General features: G+C 46.8%; 1 protein-coding gene and 1 non-coding gene across 6 annotated transcripts in view; both read right to left on the bottom strand.

The window, feature by feature from the left end:
• The window catches only part of SRCAP (Snf2 related CREBBP activator protein), a 35220-nt gene extending 11755 nt beyond the window's left edge, over positions 1-23465 (bottom strand). The window contains exons 1-24 of one of the 5 annotated variants that reach the window (XM_029947763.1): positions 23142-23465; positions 21601-21674; positions 20316-20578; positions 18728-18979; positions 16949-17134; positions 16568-16708; positions 15323-15545; positions 14927-15207; positions 14208-14298; positions 13978-14067; positions 13319-13507; positions 12905-13233; positions 12625-12802; positions 11534-11670; positions 11123-11292; positions 10815-11007; positions 9136-9272; positions 8859-9045; positions 7222-7391; positions 6566-6831; positions 6074-6358; positions 5423-5587; positions 4480-4746; positions 2637-4132 (exon numbers count right to left, since the gene is read on the bottom strand). In XM_029947763.1, the coding sequence (XP_029803623.1) occupies positions 2637-4132; positions 4480-4746; positions 5423-5587; positions 6074-6358; positions 6566-6831; positions 7222-7391; positions 8859-9045; positions 9136-9272; positions 10815-11007; positions 11123-11292; positions 11534-11670; positions 12625-12802; positions 12905-13233; positions 13319-13507; positions 13978-14067; positions 14208-14298; positions 14927-15207; positions 15323-15545; positions 16568-16708; positions 16949-17134; positions 18728-18979; positions 20316-20369 (5487 nt within the window). In that variant the 5' untranslated portion in view covers positions 20370-20578; positions 21601-21674; positions 23142-23465. Of the gene's footprint in view, positions 1-2636; positions 4133-4479; positions 4747-5422; positions 5588-6073; positions 6359-6565; positions 6832-7221; positions 7392-8858; positions 9046-9135; positions 9273-10814; positions 11008-11122; positions 11293-11533; positions 11671-12624; positions 12803-12904; positions 13234-13318; positions 13508-13977; positions 14068-14207; positions 14299-14926; positions 15208-15322; positions 15546-16567; positions 16709-16948; positions 17135-18727; positions 18980-20315; positions 20579-21600; positions 21675-22144; positions 22164-22847; positions 23094-23141 lie in introns of those variants that run through there. The other 4 variants (XM_029947767.1, XM_029947768.1, XM_029947764.1 and 1 more) reach the window with 4 other exon arrangements.
• LOC115300592 lies at positions 14389-14517 on the bottom strand. The gene has a single exon (XR_003912754.1). It is a non-coding gene; the product is annotated as a small nucleolar RNA SNORA30/SNORA37 family (small nucleolar RNA).
• Positions 23466-24430: the final 965 nt, after the last annotated feature.

The following is a 24430-nucleotide window of genomic DNA, read 5'->3' as shown; positions in this document are numbered from 1 at the left end:
CCATTAGGAAAACACAAATCAAAACCACAAGATACCACTTCACATCCACTAGGATAGCTGTAATAAGTGGTGGCAAAGATGTGGGGAACCTGAAACCCTTATAGGCTACCAGTGGGAACGCAAGGTGGTACAGCTGCTTTGAAAAAGTTTGGTAGTCTTTCAAACTACCTGACCCAGCAATTCTGTTCCTAGGCACATGTCCATAGAATTGAAAGCATACAAAGGACACAAAATCTTAAACGTGAATGTTCATAGCAGTATTCATAAAAGCCAAAACATAAAAATAATTCGTGTTCCCATCAATTGATAAACATTAAATGTATATCCATACAATAGAATATTATTCAACAATAAAAAAATTAAGTACCAAAATATGCTACAAGGTGGATGAACCTCAAAAACCTTAAGCTAAATGAAAAAAGCCAGCCAGTCACAAAAGACCATATACCATATGACTCCAGAGGCAAATCTAAAGACACAGAAAGACTAACAGTTGCCAAAGGTGAGGAGAGATGGAATGGCTAGAAGACGATGGCTAAGGATATGGGGTTTCTTTTTAGGAACATGCAAATGTTTTAAAGTTGACTGCAGTGATGGTTGTATATATGTGAACATACTAAAAGCCACTAAACTGTACATTTTACATGGTTTAGCTGTAAGGTATGTGATCTTTATCTCAAAATTGTTTGAAGAAAAACAGTGTTAAGCTTTTACCTACTTGGAGAGCAACTAAAATTTAGCACAGACCATAGGGGTGCCATCCTTGGGCTAGGATCTAGCTCTCTTCTACTTTCAACAAGCCAGACCAACCTAGCAGCATTAGAAAAAGACAAAAGGTGGAGTCTGGCACTGATGGAGTGGGGGACTGGGGCTAAGGCAAAGAAGAAAAAGCAGCTCTGAGAATAAAGGGAGGAGCACCTGGGTGGCTCAGTTGGTTAAGCCTCTGACTTGATTTTGGCTCAGGTCATGATCTCACAGTTTGTGAGTTTGAGTCCAACATCGGGCTTTGCGCTGAACAGCACAGAACTTGCTTGAGATTCTCTCTCTCCCCCTTTCTGCCCCTCTCCCACTCCATCTCTCTCTAAATAAACTAAAAAAAAGAAGAAAGAAAAGGAGAAAATGACAAAGAAGGCCTAGAACGAGTCCCTAAATCTTTCTTCCTATTCGTTCCTGCATAATTTACTCACTTGAACTGTAAATCGAAGTTAACCAAACATATACAGAACCATATATATATATATATATATAAAACAGGAAAAAACCAGCTACCACAAAGCTCATGAAAGGACAGGAAACAGAGTTCTTTTATTGCCCACTTAATTACCATGGAAGTTAAAAAATATATATATACAAAAGATAACCATCAGTCAGAAGTTCATCTTTAGGAAACTGCATTCCATGAATTCCCTCAGAAATTCAAATACTTAACAATTGCAATGGTTTTAACAACCAAGAACAGTCTCTCTGAGGGATGCCTCCTGTGCAGAGAGCAGAAAGCAATGGAGTCAGCACATCTGAGTTCTCACAAGTCATGTAACCTTTGTAACATTTTTTAGTGGGCTAGTTTCTTCATCTGTAAAATGGGGCAATTAGATGCCAACACTAACTCAAGAGTAAGCAAGTAGCAAAGAGACCAACAGTAACAAGGCAGCCTGAACATATCAGTAATTCATAGTTGTAAAAGCACATTAGGGAGGAGGCCCCTGGGTGGCTCAGTTGGTAGGCAATCTGACTCTTGATTTCAGCTCAGGTCATGATCTCATCGTTTGTGAGTTCAAGCCCCACATCAGGCTTTGTACTGACAGTGTGGAGCCTGTTTGGGATTCTCTCTCTCTCTCTCTCTCTCTCTCTCTCTCTCCCTGTGTGCACTCTAACTCTCAAGATAAATAATTTATTTTTCTTAAATAAATAAAAGCACATTAAGTCCTCAGGGATTCCTCTGAGAAAGGCAGAATATGGATTATTAGGGGCGCCTGGGTGGCTCAGTCGGTTGGGCCTCCGACTTCGGCTCAGGTCAGATCTCACGTTCATGGGTTCGAGCCCCGCGTCGGGCTCTGTGCTGACAGCTGGCTCAGAACCTGGGGCCTGCTTCCATGTCTGTGTCTCCTTCTCTCTCTCTGCCCCTCCCCCTCTCATGCTCTGTCTCTCTCTGTATCAAAAAATAAATAAAAAACATTAAAAAAAATTTTTTTAACAAGAATATGGATTATTATTTTTTAATTGTTTATTTTTGAAAGAGAGACAGAGTACAAGCAGGGGAGGGGCAGAGAGAGGGAGACACAGAATCTGAAGCAGGCTCCAGGCTCTGAGCTGTCAGCACAGAGCCCAATGTAGGGCCTGAACCCACAAATAGTAAGATCATGACCTGAGCCAAAGTCGGATGTTTAACTGACTGAGCCACCCAGGTGACTGAGCCACCATGCCAGATTATGGATTATTATTCCCATTATACAGATAAGTGCACAAGCCCAGGGAAGCGAAGGGACTTGTCCAACCACGTATACAAGCATCAGGTCTACAAAACTAGGCTTTGTAATTTACCAAGATAAAGATGACATTGTTCTGTTCCATTCACTCTACCAACACTCCAAAGAAACCCAACTGCCTTCCCTCTCCTTTGAGGCAGTAAAACTTACCAGATAGAAAGGGGAACGAGGTGGTGGTGGGGGTTGGCGTCGAGGCCGGGGACCACTGAACGAGGTAGCAGTGGAAGGAGGGCTAGGGGGACCAGGGCGCAACGTCAGTGTCTCAGGCTCATCCTTGGCAACAGGCAGCCGGGATACCATGGTGACAGGCAAGGGAGCAGCGCCAGATGCCGAAACCACAAGGGAGGATGCCTGGGAAGCTGGGGCTTGTGTTGAGACTGGGGCCAGTGCCAGAGTCTGGGCTGCAGCTGGACCCAAGGTGGGCACCGGAACTGGGGCAGGGCTCAAGGTCAATGTTTGCACTGAAGCTGGGGTCAGGAGTGAAGCAGATGACGATACCGGAGCCAAAGTCAGCATGTGAGCTGGGGCTGGGCCCATTGGAGAAACTGGAGTCAAAGGGGGAGCCAGAGACAGCGTCTGAGATGGACCCAGTGGTGGTCCTGGTGCCAAAGACAGTGTCTGGGCTGGAGTTGGTACTAGGGATGACGCAGGAGTCAATGACAATGTCTGAGCTGGAAAAGGCCCCTGAGGGTTCCCTGTTCCCAAAGAGAGGGTCTGAGATGGAGATGAGCCCCCAAGTGTTGATGCTAGAGCTGGGGCTAAGGCCAGTGTCTGCGTAGAAGCCGGGCTTGGGAGAGGTGACGGAACAGGGGCTGGTACCATAGTCTGAGTTGATGATGGAGCCAACACAGGAGCTGGGGCTGGCACCAGTGAAGAAGCTGAAGGTAAAGGAGTTCCTGGAGTAGATGAAGAAGCCAGAACTGGAACCGGAGTCTGCGATGGAGCCAGGACAGGAGCAGGACCTGGCGATGGGGCCAGGACTGGAAGAGGAGCCAGAGAAGGAGCTGGAGGAGCCAGGATTGCTGTCTGTGGGGCCACCATGGGAGCCAGAGAGGTGGCTAGAGCCTGAGATGCAGAAGGTGCTGGAGCCAGAAGGGAAGCCTGAGCTGGAGCTGGATTTGGTGCTGCCGGAAAAGGGTTGGCCAGAGCAGAAGCTGGTACCAATACAGGTGAACATGCTGGGGCCACGGCTGAGTTCAACCCTGGAACATGTGAAGAGGCTGGAGCCAACAACAGAGGGTGACCAGTTGCCTGAGATGAAGACAGAGATGGAGTTGTGGCCAAACCCAGAGTCAAAGCTGTCGCTGACGGGGAAGCCCCAGCTGGTGCCAAAGAAGGAGGTCCAGGAGTCGCTGAGACAACAGATGCCAGTGTTGGAGTCACATTGGTCAACAGAGCCGGGCTGGAGGCCGAAACAGGCAAGGAGGCTGACATGGGAATGGTGAGTGGAGCTGAGGCCGGGGCAGGAGGCGTGGTGGAGACAGAGATGGGAAGTGAAGATGACACTGGGACAGGAACTGTAGAAGACACAGGACTAGCAAGGGGAGAGGAATTGGGAACCGGCATTGGAGAAGCTGGCCCAGGGAGCGGGGACTGCACAGGGAGAGGAGAAGAGATGGTCAAGGGAGCAGCTCCGGGTGCTGAAGCTGTGGAGACAGAGCATGAGTTAACCCCAGAATTCTTTTCTTGCCCTTTTACCCTGTCCCACCCTTTCCCTTACCCCCACACTTCATGTGTTTCCCAGAAAACCTTCACTCCCATACCATGCGGTCAAAGATTCAAGGAATCTGACAATTTAACATTTCCTTTCCCTCCAATATTCTAAGAAGTAAATTCTAAACTGAGGCAAGGGCTCAGCAGCCTAGTTCTGGGGCCCACTACAAAGCAAGTCAGTCTGCTGATAAACAAGGAATCTGTTTCGACTAAAAAATCCTCGGGGCCACCCTATCTCCATTCCTGGCAAAAACATCTGCACTTAGCCACCTGGACTCACCACTGACTTCAGGCGAAGGACTGTGGACCAGCTTGAGAAGGGGCCTCACCAGAGTGGACGTGGGGATGGCGGCCCGGGCAGTACCCAGAGTAGGTGTGGGTAGCCGGCCAGGGGTTAACGTGGGGCGTGGAGTCAACACAGCTGGAAGCCCAGAGCTTGGAGGCCGGGGTGCTGGAGCCAACGGAGGAACAGGAGTCAGTCCATCCCGAGGGGCCTGTCTCACTACAATCTTCACCACGCCTGTATTATTCACCATGGTTGGTGGCACTGCAAGAGGAAGCTACATTGAGGGGAAGGTAGAAAAGAAACAAGAGACCCAAAGGATGGAAGAAGTCCAGGGGCAGGAGAGGGCAGCAGACAGATACTGGAGATACTGACAAAGGAAAACGACATTTAGGAAAGGCTGTACAGATAGTAGCCCAGGACGTGCCTGAAAGGACCAAGGCCAGCAAGGGCTAAGTAAGTAGGAAGGCCAGGCGCCTCACCCTGGTTAGCAGCAAGCGGAAGGCTGAGGCCAGTGGGGGGAAGGGTGGTGCTGGGGGTCGAAGAAGGCAGCACAGAGACAGGGGTGGGGCCAGGGGTCGGGGCCACGGCCTGGATGAGAGCCACATGGGCAGGCTGGCTGATGAGGTGGTGCTGCCCCCCTGCTGACACCAGGTGCACCACATTCCCTGGGTTAAGGGAAGAGAGAAAGAAAGAGAAGCAGCTATCAGCCGGAGGAGGGTAGAGGCAAGGGCAAGAGGAAAAGGAAAAAACAGAGAGAGCATAACTTCTCTAGAATGACCTCATCCCTTTTTCAAAAGATCCCTTCTAAACATTCCCCTTGGCCCCACCCACCAAAAGCTAGGGACAGAAACATAAAGGCTGACGTTTGAAAATAGCAACAAAAACAGAGACAAGGAAGAGGAGAAAAAAGGCAGGACAGGGGATGGGTTTTACCTACTTTGCAGCGGGCGGGGCTGCCCCACAGCAAGCTGGCGCACCTGCGCACCAGTCAAAGTCAGCTTGTTGCCCTGGATCTGGAAGGTGAGAGGTTTGCTTCCCCCTGCACTAGCCACTGGACGCTGTGCCAGTGAGGCCAACTGCCCAATGCTGACCACTTCGCCTGCTAGGAACAAAGAAGGGGTCTAATGTACACAGGGGTCACTCTAATGCCACTTCGCCTGATGAGGCACAAGTCTCCAGTTCCTCCAATCCTCCCCTTCAATTTACCACATTCCAATAAACTCAGCCTCTGATGTGCTACTCTTTCCAATCTCAGTTGTTTGCCTAGCAATCTCCTTACAACCTCTAATGGTCTGACACCATACTGAGCTAATCAGCACTCCCAACTCCATGTTGCCATTTTACCCTAAATAACTTTCTACTGCTACGTTTATCACAATTTACTCATCTCTGTGTCATCTCCCTTACCAGCCTCAGGACTCCCTGACAGTTCTTACTTGATTACGAATTTCCAGTGTATGGCAGAATGCTTTATGTATGTTAGCTACCCAGAATTTCCTTTCACGTTTCCCAGCTTTTCTCCAACCCTTTGGCACATAAACCTTCCTCCCATCTCAAGTCTTTCACTCACAGACCCCTGAGAACTTACAGGGCAGGCGAGCCTGCATATCAGGAGACAGGATGAGGCGCTGTGGCGCAGGAGCAGTAGTTGGCACTGCCGTGGTGGGAGCAGCGGCTGTGGCAGTAGAGGTGGTTGTGGCAGCGGAAGGGAAAGTGTAGCCCGGTGGCACTGTCAGGGGCTTCAACAAGCTGGATGAGCCTGGAGGTGGGGCAGGGCTCAGGCGAACAGGAGCAGGTGGGGCTGGCTTCAGGGACAGGGTTGGTGTAGGAGGCCTTGAGGTCCCACTCAGGACCCCCAGGGGGGATGGCAACACTGCAGACACAAAACAAACACCTGTCAGATATACCTTGACTAGAGCCTTAGCCTGCTCCCAGAAGCCTCCTTACATGCTGCCAAACCCATCAAACACCATGCCCGTCTCCAATCCAGCTTCCTCAACAGTCCAATTTCATTACTTCTTTCCCCATTTCAATAATCTAGATGAGGTATCCCCCAACAACTTGGCCCCCGGTAACTCACCCTGGGGCAGAGGCCCACTGTTTGGCTGCAGTGGGGGCAACAGAACAGGGCCAGGAGGCCGTGATGGCGGAATGAGTGGGGGCCCAACAGGTGAGGCTGACACCATCAGTGGCGCTGGCAGCACTGGGGGGGTTGGGCCAGGGCTGGGCTGTGTGGAGAGTTCAGGGCCAGGAGGGGGTCGGACTGGTACAGGGCCCACGGGGTTTCTTGGGCTGTTCACCACCACCACTGTACGGCCTTCTTGCTTGGGCACTGGCTGCAGCATCCTATGAGGACAAAAGGAAGAGCATGGGTAGGGAGGGAAGGAGAATAAGGTACAGGAAATTAAAAGAACAAGGAAGATGAGGCAGAAATATATGACAAGATAAGAAAAGCAAAAGGAGTAAAGGAAAAAGACACAAATGAGAAAGATAGAAATTCGAGATAACCGAAAAGCACCAAGTAGAGAAAGGAAAGATCAGTGACAAACACAAGGGCCCCTCCAGGACCCTCTTCTAATTATTCTCTCCCTGCAACTCCTTCACAATATTTTGCATCCATCCCACAAACATTCCAGCCTAGCCTCCAACTCTCTCCTTTCCACCCCAATTTCTGCCCCCAGCCAGCTTTAGCCACTTTTTCTAGAAACCCATCCCTTTATCCCTCAGCCCCAGTACCTGTTGACCTTCATCTTGACTGGCTTGGGCCGGGGTGGGGGGTCAGGAGCAGTAGCCACCTCTAGCAGTACCCGGCGGGAGAGGCGGTGCCGGGGTAGAAATGTGTCAGCCTCATATCTAGAGACACGAGCCTCCAGGCCAATAAGATCAAACCGACCCATGTCTATCCGCTGGTACAAGAAGGAATACAAAAGCACAATGTCAAAGGGAACAATATGCAATGATTTCTTGGATATGACACCAACAGCAAAGGCAACAACAACAAAAAAACCGATAAACTGGACCACATCAAAGTATACTACCAACAGAATGAAAAGATGAGCCATAGAATGGGACAAAATATTTGCAAATGCCGTACCTGATAAGGGTTAATATCCAGAACATATAAAGAATTCCTACAACTCAACTAAATGTAGTTTAGAAATTGTCCAATTAAAAAATTGGCAATTATCTTGACCAGACTTTCTCCAAAGGAAATGTACAGTAAGCATGTGAAAAGATGCTCAACGTTACTAATCATTAGGAAATGCAAATAAAAACCACAATGAGGTACTACCACCTCACACCCGTTAAAAAGATAGCTATTGTAACAAATCAGAAAATAACAGGTGCTGGCAATGATGTGGATAAATCAGAACCTTTGTGCACTACTGGTGGGAATGTGAAATGGAGAAGGCACTACAGAAAACACTAAGGAAGTTCCTCAAAAAATTAAAGATAAAACTACCATATGATCCAGAAATTCCATGTCTGGATATGTACCCAAAGAATTGAGTGTAGGGACTCAAACTGATAACTGTACACCCATGTTCCTGGTAACATTATTTATAATAACAAAAAGATGAAAATAACCCAATTGTCCCTTCATGAATAAACAGATAAACAAAATGAAATATACATGCACGCATGTGTGTGACTAAACACAGATATGTAAAGAGCAAAACAGAATTTTCCAGCTTTAACAAAGAAGGAAATTCTGACACATGCTACAACATGGATGAACCTGGAAGATATTCCAAGTGAAATAAACCAGTCACAACAGAACAAATAATGTATGGTTCTATTTAATAGTCAAACTTATATAAAGTACAGTGGTTGCTGCCAAAGGCTGGGAAAAGGGGAGAATGTGGAGTTACTAGTGTATATAGTGTTTCAATTTGGAAAGATCAAAAAAGTTTTGAAGATGGATGGTGGCGGTGTTTGCATAACAATGTGATTATACTCATGCCACTACCTATATGCTTTAAAATGGTTAAGATGGCAAATTCTGTTGGGTATTTTACCATAATAAAACCAAATGTTTGGGGGGGAGGGGTGATCAAAAAGAGGGAAAGAAACAGGAAAATAAAATAATGTTTCAAGTATTACTAATATACTACACTTTCAAAAATATTAACGCAATTTTCACAAACATACCACAGATAATAGGCCTTACACTCAATACTTTCAAGGGTAAGCAAATTTAGGATTAGAAATTAATAATTAGCTTGCCCAAAATCACACAGCTAGAAAACAACGAAACTAAGGAAACAGTGCTGAGATTACAGGGAGGTAAGGATGCAAAATGTCAGACTGCAGCCTAAAGAAAAAGATGTAGGGCTGGAGTAGGGCCAGTAATCTTGGGAGCAACTACTTACCTGGAGAGGGTGGACATCAGTGGCCCTTAGCACCAGAGAGGCGGTGCTGAAGCAGATTCCAGGGGTGATGAAGGGGGAAGTAACAGGTCGAGGGTCAAACAGGTTTGGATGGTTGCAGACTTTTCGCAGCTGCATCAAAATGTTGATGACACTCATGAAATGGCCCGTGGCTAGTGTCTCCTTAGTTCTGGGAGAGAGGAAAAAATACATGGAGCATCCTGACAGTCACATCTATTCTAACACAGGGTCACAGGGCCCACCCTCTGTCCTCCCTTACGTGGTCTGTGCCATGAAGTCGTCATAGAGACATCGTTGGCGCTTGGAGAGCCGGCAGCGGATAACATGCTCATATTTTTTAGGCATCTGCTTCTCAACATCCACCTTAACTCGGCGCAGCAAAAAAGGCCGCAAAACCTAAAAGCAAGTAAGCAGGAGGCTGACAGGAGAAAAATGGGCACTAAGCCCAAGCCTAGCCCCTCTAGCTGGGTCATGGCCTGATGACCAGCAGAGCACTGGCTTCACCCTTCAGTAAACACTCATGAAGCATGTCAGGAACCAATCACACAAAGATGAGTCAAATGTAAGCCCTCTTCCCAGGACTTTACTATCTGCTGAAGGAGATACACAAAAAGATGATGATGATACCAACCTTAAGAGATTACAAAAACAATGAGGGCAGAGCAACCAACTCTGTAAGAGGGACGACTCAAATTACATTTCAAGGGGTAACTGTAAATCTGTAATATTATGAAAGTAAATCCAGGCAGGAAGCTGAAAACAAAAATTGTGGCAGTGACACCATAAAAAAGGCAAATCTGAAAATTCCAAGGGGTAAAATCTGATAGAACATACTCTTTATTTTACTTTTATTTATTCATTTAAAAAATGTTCTTAAAGTTCATATTATTTATGTTCAAAAGAGGGAATGTGGCATAGGGGCAGAGAGAGAGAGAGAGAGAGAGAGAGAATCCCAAACAGGCTCCACATCACCAGTGTGAAGCCCAATGAGGGGCTCAAACCCATGAACCATGAAACCATGACCTAAGTCAAAGTCAGACACTCAACCAACGAAGCCACCCAGGAGCCCCAGGACATAGTTTTTAAATTGCCATGGAAAAAATAAAAAATAGGAATAAAATGAAAGAAAGAGATATAGCTAAAGATGACTTGAGATGTTTGGCTTAGAATAGAATGAGTTCAAAGCAAACTTTCAATTAAAGATATCAAGTCAGGGGGCGCCTGGATGGCTCAGTCGGTTAAGCGTCCAGCTTCGGCTCAGGTCATGATCTCACAGTTTGTGGGTTCGAGCCCTGCGTCGGGCTCTGTGCTGACAGCTAGCTCAGGGCCTGGAGCCTGTCTTTAGATTCTGTGTCTCCCTCTCTCTCTCTGACCCTCCCCTGCTCATGCTGTCTCTGTCTCTCAAAAAAAAAAAAAAAAAAAAAAAAAAAAAGAAGAAGATATCAAGTCAGAAATTAAATACAGGTTGACTGGCCTAGAGAGTCACGAAAACAAAAATACAAATTGCAGAGTCTTTAAGCCTTAAGATATGTCTAGTGAGACAAAAAGTAAAGATGAGATTACTGAGAGATGTTACTTAAAAGGTGGGCAAAGGAAGAGGAGCCAAAAGAAAAAAAACAAAAAAAAAAAGGAAAAAGAGATAAAGAGAGCCCAATAAAAGTTGAGGAAAGCCCAGAAAGAAAAAACAACCTAAGGACTGATCAGCAATGTCATTCTTACTCAGAGAATAAAGACAGAAATGTCACCATTAGGCAAATAACAAGTAAAATGATGACTAACATAAGGTCACTCAACTTGGCGATGGGTTAGTCACTAGAACACTGCTACTTGACAACAGTGAATTTAGCCCAGCAATGATGTCCTCTCCATAAAGGTTTTCTAGGTATTGCCCTTAGTTGGTCATTCCCAATACCCCTGACAAACTGTTACAGACCCTACCTTGTGGAGGCGTTTAACTAGACCTTCATTGTACTCCTGACTGCCCTCAATCATGCCAGTTAGTGGGTTAGAGAACCATTCTTTAAACTCGCGATGAGACTGGAAGACATGGGGCATCAAAAAGTGCATCAAGGACCACAACTCCATGAGGCTGTTCTGCAAGGGAGTTCCTGTGAGGAGTAGGCGTCTCTGACTGCAAATAAACAGAGGAAGTTAGAGCGAAGATGGTCAGCAAGGTCCCAACCTTCCAAGTATCCCACCCTTCAGGCCAAGTCAACGCTCCTACAAACCCCCACTGCCATCTCTACCTGTTGAAGTTGAGCAGAGATTGCCAGCGCTGTGACTTGAAGTTCTTAATGTTCTGAGCCTCATCCAGAATGAGATAGCGCCAGTTCTTGCGACGAAAGGCCTGGTGGTCCTGCAGCACCAGCTTGTAAGATGTGATACACACATGGAAGGCATTGGGCTTGGTCCAGCCCTGTGAGGTATTAAGAGAAAGCACCAGATAGTGGGGTGAAAAAAAAGAAAGGAGAAAAGGAAGATGTACTAAGGTCCTCAAGGGACATAAATCAGGTTGGGAGAAAAGGAAAAGTCCCAGGAGAAGAGAGCAACAGAAAGGGTAGGGAAAAGAGCTCCTCTGAGAAAAGGGCCTAAGAGTAAAAGAGCCACCAAGGGGGGCCGAGGGGGGCGGGGCGAAGTGATCGCATGGAGGAGCAAACCTGCCGCTTGAGCTTCCTCTCTTTCTGGGCTCCATAATAAGTGAGGATTTTAAAGCTGGGGCACCACCGTTTCAGCTCCATCTCCCAGTTCAGCATCACACTGGTGGGGACAATTATCAAATGGGGACCCCAGTTACCTGTTTAGCAAAAGAATAAGAGATGTACAGCATGGTGACTAGAGGTAATAAAACTGAATAGCATATTTAAGTTGCTACGAGAGTAGATCTTAAAAGTTCTCATCACAAGAAAAAAACTTTTGTGTGGTGGTGAATGTTAACTAGACTTACTGTACTAATCATTTCATAATGCACACTAATATCAGAACATTATGTTGTATACCCGAAACATAATGTTGTATGTCAATTATACCTCCATTTTAAGGGACACCTGGGTGGCTCAGTTGGTTAAGCGTCCGACTGCAACTCAGGTCATGATCTCACAGTTCGAGGCCCCACGTCTGGCTCAGATACTTTGTCTCCCTCTCTCTCTGCCTCTCCCCCACTTGCACTCTGTCTCTTTCTCTCTCTCAAAAATAAACATTAAATTAAAAAAAATAAAAATAAAATAGATTAGAAAGATTCTAAGCAGAGAAAAAAAGAATGAGAGATGATAAGGAAATATAAGCTCTGGGGTTCTTTTTTTTAAAAATGTTCTCTCATTCTTGAGAAAAAGACAAAGGGTGAGCCGGGGAGGAACAGAGAGAGAAAGAGAGGGATGCAGAATCCAAAGTAGGCTCCAGGCTCTGAGCTGTCAGCATAGAGCCTGACACGGGACTCAAACTCACAAACCGTGAGATAATGACATGAACCAAAGTCAGACGCTCAACTGGCTGAGCCACCCAGGTACCCCAAACTTTGGGGTTCTGTTCTGGTTCCTGAGGTATAACCCTGACCACTCTGTCCTAATGGTCCTTCCTAAGAATCCTAGCACTTCCACTAGCATCTTCATAGTTACTAACCAGAGTCCATGAAGCTACTAAGACAGCAGCAAAACAGTGAGTATTTGACCATCCTTGCAGCTACAATCACTATTAAACAAACTTTGCAGGGAGCTGGCCGAGGAGCCCAAGATGAAGGGCCCTGCCTTGTTACCTTTTTCACAGGCCAAGTGGGCAAGCAGGGAGATGGTCTGGATTGTCTTGCCTAGCCCCATCTCATCAGCAAGAATACCATTAAGCTTCTTCTCATACATAGTAACCAGCCAGTCCAGCCCAATGTGTTGGTACTCTCGGAGCTGGCCCCGCAGGAGCAAAGGAATGGGTGTCTTCACCTGATAGGGAGGAAAGAGGCATCAGGGTAGAAATGAGGCATCAGTTGCTGAGAAATAGGAAAGTCAAGAAAGGAGAAAACAGAGGCTAGGGCCTGAGAATACCTGGGTAGTGGCCAAGGTATAACCCTTGGGCTGCAGACTTTCAGCTGCTGCAGCGATGTCAGTAATTTCTTTCTTAGGGCCTAGAGTGGTGGCAGGCCCTGGGGTGGGAGGTCCACTGCCCCCGTCTGCCTCACTCTGCTCTTCATCCCGGGCAAGCAAGTACTCCACCCCAAAGTCATCATCTTCCTCCTCTTCCTCATCTGCTTGGCTCTGCGATTGAGACTCCTCAGACTCCTCAGACTCAGATTCCTCTGATTCTGAACTTCCGCTTGTTTCTTCCTCTTCTGAATGCTCATCTTCCTCCTCCTCACTCTGCTCCTCAGCAGATTCTGAAGCACAAAACAAAGGCTTAGTGTTCATCATACCGACTCCTCCAGTGTTTCCCCTCCAGTGTGCCCAAGACCACACACCCACCTGACTGACTGCTACTATCCTCTTGAGGACCCTCTTCAGCTTCTGTGGCCCCCTCTGGTTCACAGTCAGAGCTGTTAGCCTCAACCTCATCTTCATCTTCCTCTTCACTACTCCCAGAGCCTGGGGCAGAGGCATCAGAAGCATAGGCTCCTGCATACTGCTGCAGTAGCTCTTCCATTGACAGCTCACCTGGAGAAGAAATGAAGGATAAGCTTTTGGGAGCTTCAAGGGAAAGGGGGCAAAAGAGAAAAGGAGGTCTGAGTGGTACCAGTTCATTTGATCTAAGTTCGTATAGACACTACTAGGCCCAGGTCTGAAGGGAGGCAAAAGAGTTTGCTTTCACCACCAGCAACTCTGGAACTATGGATGCTGCCGCCTCCTGCTGCGAAGGATAGTATCAAACTAAACCTCTCTTTAAGGTTCAAGTCAAAAAGCTGCTTATGTTAGTTCCACTAAGCTGTCATATCACAAGTTTGTTCAAACTTCCATCACAAACAGTCCTCATATTCTATTTATGATTATTTGTTTATAACTGTCTTTGTCATTAGACCTGGAGTTCCTCCAAGGGGGATAAAAAGTGTTTTATTCATCTCTACCCCTGGCACTCTGCATAGAGGAGACACCAAAGGGATGTTGAGTAAATGTCTGCTGAATGTCACCTTCTCGAGCCAACTCGCTCAGCTCCATGGCATGATCCACCTCCCCTTCCAGCTGCTCCTCGGCTGCTATAGTATCCTCTTCATCCTCCGCTAGGAAAGAGAAGGAAGCAAAATCAATGGCAATAGCATCATAGGACACAATCCACGTGGAAGAGAAACAGAAACCATGAATGTTAGGTTCAGAGAATTCAAAGAGAAAAGGGCAAAAGGATAAAGAGAACAAGCCTGACCTTCATCTTCATTGGCAGTAAACTCTTTGTCATCCTCATCCGGATGCCAGGGCTGTTTGTTGCGCTGTGTGACAGAGGGTGGGGGCTTTACCTATATGGCAAAAGATGTAAAGGAAGAAGACCTAAGGTTAGAGCAGCAGGAGAAAGGTACAATGTTGAATATGATGTCACAGAGCAGTCTGTCTGTTCCATTGAGTGACAGCTGCCACTGGCACAGTCCCAGGGCAAGGATGCAATCAAGGGTTTTCTTTCAGCACCAGCTACCAAATCCTGGCCCCACTGCCTGGGGGAGGACCTGTGAAAGTGCTAAATAAGAAACATAGGCCCCCAACACCATCCCCATGCGCTCACACATATGGAGAAAGAGAGAACTTAGGTCCAGAAAAGACTTCAAGATTATCATCCCAGGTTCAAACCTACAAACCACTAGGGAGTATTAGGACCATTTCACAGAACTGGCAAGAACCAGAGTTATCATTTCAAGATGGTAAGGCAATCAAAGAGTAGAGTACACTCTTCCACTCCAGCAACAGAAAATGCCCACCTCAGAATACAGCTTGCCCCAAATTCAGAATCTTCCCTATGGATCCCTAAGTGAGAGCCAATCGCCCTTAACTAGGGAGGACTCCTGAAAACCACAAACAATCTTACAGACCAGAACTCAGTCCGTGAACCTCTGCTCCCACTCTGAGCCCTTCCTCTACCCATTCTCCCTATACCTTTAACACCTGAGAGGGCTCTTCTTCTTCACCGCCTTCTTCAGGCCCATCTCGAGTGTCACTGTCACGAGATGAGGGGGTTCTCGGGGGGCTGGAAGGCCCTCCTAGCAGCTGAGGGGGGAGGGAACGGAGCAGCTCTTCCAATGGCAATTCTCCCTCACGTCGAAGCAGCTCAATCTCACGCCTCTGGGTCTCTGCATCATTGCCTTCCTGTTGTTCTTCAACCTCTATCGTCTCCTCATCATCCTCTTCCTCCTCCTCTTGGGGTTGGAAGTCCCCATCTATAGCAGGAGAACAAGGTCACAAAGTCCACGGGGCCCTGCAAGCCACAGGGTGGGTTTTCAGCTCTGGAAAGGGTACATGAGGAAGAGTAACAGAGCCAAAGAGGACACACACCTTCATCATCCAGCCTGGAAACTGGGAGTGGAGGACTAGAGGCAGCTGAGGAGGAGCCAAGGCAAGGGGAAGAGCCAGCTTTGCTGGATGCTAGTGGCTGGTTGAGGCTCTGAGACAAAAGGTCTGAGTACTTTTCAGTTTGCCCCACAATGAAGTCCAAGTGCAGATCCAGAGCTTTTTTACGCTTTTCCTCCAACCGGGACTGTTGCTTGAACTGCACCACCTGCCACAGCATGAAATGGACAGGTCACTAAAATAATATTCATATACTCTTTTATCCAACATTTAGGGAAGCATTCTATATGCTAGGCCCTGAACTGGCTTTCCAAGAGGGAAGACCTAAGTGACTTTAAAGGTGCTTCTGGCAAAAGCACAAAGGGAGCACAGGAAAGAGAAAAACCAGTTTAACTTCAGACAGCAGGGAATGATTTACAAATGTATCTGGAGCTAAATCTTAAAGACTAAATAGGTGTTTCCTAAGTGGAAATGAAAAGAAAGACATTGCTTGGCAGCAAAAAGAGCACAGGTAAACTACCACAATGTGCAAAACAAAAAAGCAATTGAAGTGGAAAAGAGAAGGAAAAGAACTGGCAGGAAACAAAACTAAAATACAGAAAGAAACCTGGTAGTACTTGAGAAACAACAGAACTTAATATAGGAGAACAATTTGACTAATGACAACTTTGATATAAACATTTAAGCAGGTAAATGGCACTGAACGGTTTAGAAAAAGCATGCTGAATGTCCTGCAAAGGACAGATGGCCTAGAGGGATCAAGAAGTCCTATTAGGGGCACCCGAGTGGCTCAGTCGGTTAAGCATCTGACTTCAGCTCAGATCATGATCTCACTGTTCATGGGTTTGAGCCCCACATCAGGCTCTGTGCTGAACGTTTGCTCAGAGCCTGGAGCCTGCTTCAGATTCTGTGTCTCCCTTTCTCTCTGCCCTTCTTCCGCTCAAGCTCTGTCTCTCTCTGTCTCTCAAAAATAAGTGTAAAATTAATTAGTTAATTAATTAAATTTTTTTAAAAAGTCCTATTAACATTCCCCAAAGGCAGGGCCAGATTTTTCCACTGTCTTTCTTCTTGGCACTCAACTCTGGAGAAATCCAATACAAAACAGAAAAGTCATTAGAGTTGCTTGAAATTAGAATATTCACTCTCCCAAGAAGTTTCAATCATTCCTGCTACCATGCTACCCACCTAGCACACCTAAGGCGTTTCCCTTTCCTAATCCCTATTGCTTACCTTCTCCACATTGCTCCAGAACTGCCTGACATCCTTGGCCATGGTGGAAGCGATTCGGCGTAGCTTGGCCTGCTCTTCCCTCCGAGCCCGCTCTTCTTTCTGCCGCTGCTCCTCATGGTGCCGGATGACCATACGCACAACCTATGGGAATGAGGAACCAGAGTGAAAAGTCCAAGGCCAATCTCCTATCCCCCCCTCATGTCAAGAACAAAACAATAATCAAGTCCAAGACATTCGGGAAGTCAGAGCTTGCCTCCTGAGACTATAGACAATAATAAGCACCCTACACTGCTCTGTTTGGTTCCCTTCCAACAAATCCTCATGGAAAAGAAACCTAGAAGAAAAAAAAAAAAAGGAAGGTAAGTGCAGTTGAGGACATACCTTACGGGCCACACCCCGTTTCCAACGACGCTCCTGAGCAAAGTCGGCAGAGAGCCATTGCATCTCCTCACATAGATAGTCCCAGTGGCCTTTGGGGCGGGGAGGCTCCGGCACTTTAGGCAGCCTCTTCAGTGACCAGAAACCCTCCTTACGCAGCTCAGCAATCCGAGTCTCAATCTCAGCCTCCTAATGAGGAAGAATTAGGTCGATCAAGTTATTGGACATAAAGTCCACCTCAGGAACACAGCTGTATTCCTGGGCACTGAATATGTACAGGCATTGTCTGAACTAAGTGTTTACATCTGTCTTAAGTCCACATACCAATACTGCAAGGAGGTATTACAATCTTCATAGGTGATTTATAAGAAAAAAAAAAAAAAGATCAGGGAGATTAAGTGATTTACTTCATCACACAACCAGGAAATGATAAGAGCTGAGAATTCAAAATACATTTAATGGCTTTAGACACCGGATTTCATGTTCTTTCCATTAATTCACTCCGATCTCCATGCCCCATGAATATAGGAAAGACATGGGGTGCCTATGTGAATCAGTTGGTGAAGTGTCCAACTTTGGCCCAGGTCATGAACTCGCGGTTTTTGAGTTTGAGCCCCACACTGGGCTCTGTGCTGACAGCTGGGAACCTGGAACCTGCTTCTGATTCTGTCTCCCTCTCTCTCTGCTCTTGCCCTGCTCATGCTCTGTCTCTCTCTCTCTCTCTCTCTCTCTCTCTCTCTCTCTCTCTCTCAAAAAAAAAAAAAAACTAAACATTAAAAAAAATTGAATATAGGAAAGACTTAGAAAAACAAAATCCAAGGGGAACCTCCAGAGAAGCACAGAATATACAGATTTCCTTACAGACTAGATAGAAAGGATCTTCATTACTATAGAATTCCATTTGCACAAGAGTATATTTGTGCTTAGAAATAGGTTATAAAGCCCAACATACACAATCCCGTTTGTTTTTTGAAAATACTTCTATAAAAAATGTACAATTTTTGTGAAAATGCTAAAAACGTATACACAAAAGATTAATAACAGTTTTTACAACAACAACAAAAAATACTTTCTATAATGGTTAAATTTCCTAAGCAAAAATATGAAAGCACTTGAAATTTTTTTCATTTAACAGAGGCGACTTAAAAACTCAAAGACCATTGCCATTATTACACTTGTCCTCTCCTGACAAAAACTAAATCAGAGAAAATTACAGCCAAAAATGAAACAGGAACTAAATGGCCTGTCAGTGAAGGAAACATCACAACAGACCTGGGTATCAGACCAATGGCTCTCAAATTTAAGCATGCATCAAAATCATCTGGAGTGCTTTTTAAAACAGAATGCTGGACCCTACCCCCCAAGCTTTAAATGGATAGGTAGAAGAGGGGTACCAAGAAACCTGCATTTCTAACTTCCCAAGTGATACTGATGCTGCTGGTCTAGAGACCATGCTTATCACTGGATAAATAACAGATACTAGAAGACAAAAATGGGAAGCAGAAACCAGTAAATCTTAAGAGCTTTATAGTTTACATAGCACTTTTATGCCTATTTTCTCCTTTAACACAGATCTTACAACAATCTATAGACTATTACGCCAGGTCTACTTTATAGAAAAGAAAATTAGGCTCAGATCAAACAACTTGGCTCAAGATCACGTACGTTAAGACAGAGCCTATACTCTAAATCCACAAGGAAAGAAATGTAGAGGGCCCATGGGACACAGGAGTTAAAGAAGGAAGACTCCCAAGAACCTTCATAGGCATTTCCAATACATACATGCTTGGCCTGCTCTGCAATCTCAGCATGGCTCTTCTCCCACTTTGGGCCCTTATTGGCAAGGTCAGCAGCCTGAGGTAAGCTGAGTCCCTCTAAGGGCACTGTGACACCATCTGGGGGCCCTGGAGGTCCATCCAGAGAGGAATCTTGAGCTATATGCTGGGGAGAGATGCCGCCTGCCCCACTAGAGGCTGGGGAACTGGATGAGGCAGGGGACACAGGATTGCTGCCTGTCATGCCGTCCGACACCATCTAGAAAAACAAATAGATAAATGAATGCTTAGCACTATACCAGAAGTTCTAAACACATTATTTCACTCTATCTTCACAAGAAAAAACTGCGAAGTATCAACCTCATCTTTATAAACACAAATATCGGGAACAATCTTTTAATAAGATGTTAAAGATAACAGAGCCAAGTTCACAGATACCTGGCATGCGAGAGGAGTTAAGAGCCTGACATTTACATAGTTCCCAAATTCAAGAATAGTATAGCATATAACTTCAAATGCTAATGGTCCTTTCAGATCCTTTCACTCACATAAACAACTCCCTATCCTTCCCTCCTTTACATAGCAAGTATGGTAGATCCACCTAATTGAAATAAATTTGAGTTACCACCATATTAAAAAAGCAACAGGGGTGCCTGGGTAGCTCAGTTAGTTGAGCGTCCAACTTCAGCTCAGGTCATGATCTCACGCTGAGTTCGAGCCCCACATCAAGCTTGCTGCTGTCAGCAGAGAGCTCACTCCGGATCCTGTCTTGCTCTGTCTCTGCCCCTCCCCAGCTCATGCTCGTTCAAAAATGAATAAACATTTAAAAAACAAAAACAAAGATTGCCTAAACCTCTTTAGATTCTTCATCAATCTTGGGAGTTTCCTTTACCAGGAAGGTGGGAAGGGAAGGGGCAGGGAGGGAGGTTGGTCACTGTTCTCAAACGCCCACCTATTACTTCACAAGATACTGCACAAACAATAATAAGTAGAGAACAAAGGCTCACTTAAAATGGTGATAGTGAGGAAACTCTTAAAAACCACTCCAGCATATTAGCCTCACACTGTGCCACCGAAATTCCTATCTCAGTTAAATGACAAACGACTGTATGTCACAAAATTTCCGAGCTACTCAGGAAAATTTTAGGTATCAAATCCATAGCCATCAAAAGCCACTCTACGCAAACCTAGGTATGTCTGCTCTCAAAATCCATGTTTCTTCTATTCCTGCACTTTCCTGGTATGAGAAAAGAATTAATACCACACACTATCCATAACTCATATCGCTCCAACTCCAAAAAAAAACTAATCTATTCTCAAAGCTCACAGTCTTAGGAGCATGTTGTCTCAACCTCCCTTTCCAAGCTGGCCTAATTCAACCCTTTTCAGGTTTTCACACTGTAAGAGATCAGTATTATACTATGTCAAATAGAATGTATCTGACAAGCTTGATGGTCAAGCTGACCACCCAACATTTTCCAAACACAGACAGTAAGGATCATGGAAATGTGGCTAAAACTTGCCATATTTCTTCTGTATCTGAGCGAATAGCCCACAAAACAGAAGCAGAGAAGGTGCCCTCCCCACTTTCAAACCTGTGTCTGCAGGACTGGGAGCTGAGGGTGAGCAGGCGAGGGGCTGCTCTGCATGGTCCCACTCCCAGGCTCCTCTTTGGACGCCTGAAGAATGACTGGATCGTTATCACCACTGCTGCTGGCCGAGGGGCTGGCGTCCGGCTGCAGGGCATGCTGGGAGCTGGCCTCATTCTGGGCCACCGGCCACCGGGACCCGCCTTCCAGGGCCCGGGGCCCACTAGGGCGTCCCAGCCTCCGCTCAGGTCCACCGGCCTCTGGAGCACCTTAGGTAGGGTCAAAAGAGTAGAAATGGGATCTTAAAAAATGAGTGAATCTTTGAAGGGGAAAAAAAAAAAAAAAAGAAGAGGGGTGCCTGGGTGGGTCAGTTGGTTGAGTATTCAACTTTTTTTTTTTTTAACTTTTTAAGTTTACTTACTTGAAGAGACAGAGAGAGTGCAAGCAGAGGAGAGGCAGAGAAAGAGGGAAAGAAAGAATTCCAAGCAGGCTCTGTGCTGATAGCATGAGGCTCAATCTCACCAACCATGAGACCATGACCTGAGCTGAAATCAAGAGACCGATGCTTAACCAACTGAGCTACCCAGGCTCCCTGAGTGTCCAACTCTTGACTGCAGCTCAGGTCATGATCCAGGGTTGTGGGATCAATCCCCACGTCCAAGCTCCACACGAGCATGGAGCCTGCTTGAGATTCTCTTTCTCTCTCTCCCTCTGTCTGCTGCAACTCACACACACATGCAAGGGACTCTCCAAAAAAACTAAAAACCCCCCACAACAACGTTGACGAATTTATAAGAGAACAATGATTATGGCCTATGTTTCTTGAGCATCCACTATGTGGTATTTTCCTGAGTACTGACTTTGATACATTCTATAATCCTCACAACTATGTTGCAAACTAAGAACTTTTCACACCTTAATAAATCTTTATTTCCTTCTATATACTGAACATAAAACCATACACAAAAGATCCCTAACCTAAATGAAGCATCCTAACAGTTTCCCGATTTTATAAATTACAAAGTCAGCACACAGAGAGATCTAAATAACTTGCATAAAGTCACACAGTAGTTAATGAACTAACAGAAAGACTTAAGCTGAGGTAGTCTGATGCCAAGACTGTGGAGAATGTGCTCGTTGGGAGAGCTAGGGTGATCAGGCTTCTCTATTCACACTCTCATTTTTGCTGTTGCACCAGTATTATCAAATCAAAAATACTGACTTATAATTTCTCTTATCTTAAACATCTCTCCATTAGCATCAACACAAAGAACAGTATATGAACCCTCACCTGTGTGAGCTGAGACCACACCCCCTGTGAAAGTCTGTACTTCCACGGTGCCGCCGTACTGAGGGGAATCACACCTAAAACAAACAGAAAGGAAGGAAAACAGCAGTGAGAAACTAATCCACATTTACCAACAACATCCATCAAAGCCTTCTCTACAATAACTTTTGACGCTTTTAAACATACCAGAATCAAAGGCTGAAAACAAGAGAATTAAACAGTAATAAGAAAAGCTCATGTTCCAGGAAAACAAAAGCAAAATCATGGTTTGCAAAAACACAACTCCCTAGAGACATAAAATTCTGGATGGATGAGAAGCACTACAGTGAAGCAAAAAAAAAAAAGTTTAAAAAGCTTAAGTATAAAAGACTACAACCATTGAATAAAAGAATAAATAACAAAGCAAACCAAACAAAAAAACCTGTCACATCCAGAAACTCAAAAAGACGTTAGCTGCCTGGCAGCCTGCTCTCCTTCCCACTGAGGGCTAAACAGAATCACAGGAGAATCCACCCTTTCTCAGGGCAGAACCCCGGAACTCCTATACCTGCACCATGAGACACTTCCCCAAACACAAGAACTGCAGCAGGAAACATTACAGGAGAAATCACAAGTGAGAAAGACCGCTCCGCAAAGAACCGTGCCCCGGAAACCGGCAGAGTAAACCCACTAAAGGCCCGGAAGTGTTTCCCCAGTGTTTAACCACGGAGCAGCCTTGGATTCACTCCTTCCTCCACAACAGATCCACAGGACCCGAACTAGCCAGAATCCAGGACGCTTGAACTCTTGACCGACGGATCCACCGCTGTCTCCCAACTCCTTACAACAGACTGACCCGACATGACCCCTGACCTCTGCCCCAAGTCGCCACTAACCCTAAGATAGCCCCGCCCCCTCCTAGACTCCCACCGCACCCGACGTGCGCGACAGACTGGGGGAGGGGCCCGCGCGTGCGCGACTGGAAGTGGAGAGAGCCGGCTGCGCGCACCGCCCGGGGGCTCCCGCCAGAGCCCAAACCCACGCACGCAAGGGTTGCAGGCTGGGAAGTCTCTTATCCCTACCCGTCAGGGTGCCCCTCAACACCAGACCGCGAAAGGCTGACATAAGGGAGGGTTCGTGCCGCCAAGTCCTGGTTATCGACTGGATATGGTGGGCGCGCGCTCCGACTCCTCATCCCACGCCCCCCTTCCTCTTCCCGCGCGCCCCTGGGGGAGGGGGGGCCTGGGGTCGGTGGGCGGGCAGGAGCGCACCTGGGTCCGTCCTCTCAGGGTTCGCTCGCTCGCTCAGGCACGCGTGCGCAGACGGGCGGGAGGGGAGAGGAGATGCGCCCGGGCCCAGTGCTGGCCGGCCTGGCCCCCCTCAGCCTGTCTCTATGGGCGCGCGCCGACAGCCTCGCGCACCGGCCCCGGGGTCCCGGCCGAAGGTGCGCGCGCAGCACCCCGGGAAGGTGGGAGGAGAGGCGGTGGCGGAAAGATGCGCGCGCAGTCACCCGTCAGGGGAGGGGGAACTGTGGAGCGTCCGCCATCTTGTCTCCCTCTCCTTACCTGCGTCCTCGGGGGCGTGCGCACCACCCCCCCTCCCGCCGAGGAGGGGGGAGGGCCCCCTCTTGACAACCGCCTTCGCGGCCTTTAAATTCCCCTGGGGCCCGCGGCTACTGCCGCCGTCTCGCTTCCACTGCTTCCTCTCACGGCACAGAGATGCGGACGGTGGGTGGAAAAAATGGGAGACGCTACTCTCGGCGAACCGCCGCCGCCTCTTCCGATGCCCCACCAAAATGGCCGCCGCCGTCTCGGCCGCCACCACCAACACCACCACCACCACCACCACAGCTCTCTATCGCTACCGCCGGCGCGGCCCGTCCTCTCGCGAGAGACAGTAACTGGAAGTTGGAGGAACGGGAAGGCTCGCGTGCTAACGTAGGGCGCTGCCCGAAACGCAAAGCATGCTGGGAGATGTAGTCCGCTTGGAGGCTCCGCGTTTGCCCCGCGGCAGAGCGTCTTTATCCTCCACCAGAGAAGGTGCCAGTGGAGCTGCATTGCAGCTGCCAATTCGGACTAGTCCTCCGTTTTTTCATAGATCACCCAGAGAGCTGAAGCAATATGTCAGGTATTTTAAGCAAATTAGCAGCAGAGCTTGGTCCCCTGGATTCCCAAGGCGGTCCACTTTTATAGAGAGCTGCCTCGTTTTGGGCAAGGTTGGTATTCGATAGCTCCCAAGCACCTATATGCCATTTGTTAGCCAACTTTCTAGGTTAAGAACTCCTTTGAGATACCCTCATCCCAGAATAGAATAATAACAGCTACCTTCTGTTGAGACCACTTTGTGCATTAATTCTCTTTTAATCCCAACAATACTCCATTTTACAAATGAATTGAGGCTCATAGATTAACCAGTGACAGAGCCCAAAGCCAGGGTTCGTAGCCAAACAGTCTAAATCACAAGGATTTACCATCTAGAGCCCACCCTAGGAGTCGGGTTAGGAAGCCCTGAAAAAGTTCGTAATCAGCTCCTCTTAATCCACTCAGTTTAACTCTTACCCATTTTACTCAGAGTTGATCAAATCTCTCTGTGTCACTGATTTGGAGCCCTGTTTTTCTTAAAGCAATGATTGGGTTGAAAATTCAAAAATCTGTACACCTGAAACTAACATAACATTTTATGTTAATTATACTTAAATTTAAATTTTTTTTTAATCTTTGGATTATTTTTTTAATGTTTTATTTATTTTTAATACAGAGAGAGACAGAGCATGAGAGGGGGAGGGGCAGAGAGAGAAGGAGACACAGAACTGGAAGCAGGCTCCAGGCTCTGAGCTAGCTGTCAGCACAGAGCC

Source organism: Suricata suricatta, chromosome 8 (assembly GCF_006229205.1).
Source record: "Suricata suricatta isolate VVHF042 chromosome 8, meerkat_22Aug2017_6uvM2_HiC, whole genome shotgun sequence".
Lineage (NCBI taxonomy): Eukaryota > Metazoa > Chordata > Mammalia > Carnivora > Herpestidae > Suricata > Suricata suricatta.
The sequence above is the reverse complement of the archived record's forward strand: the minus strand, read 5'-3'. Positions and strand labels throughout refer to the sequence as shown.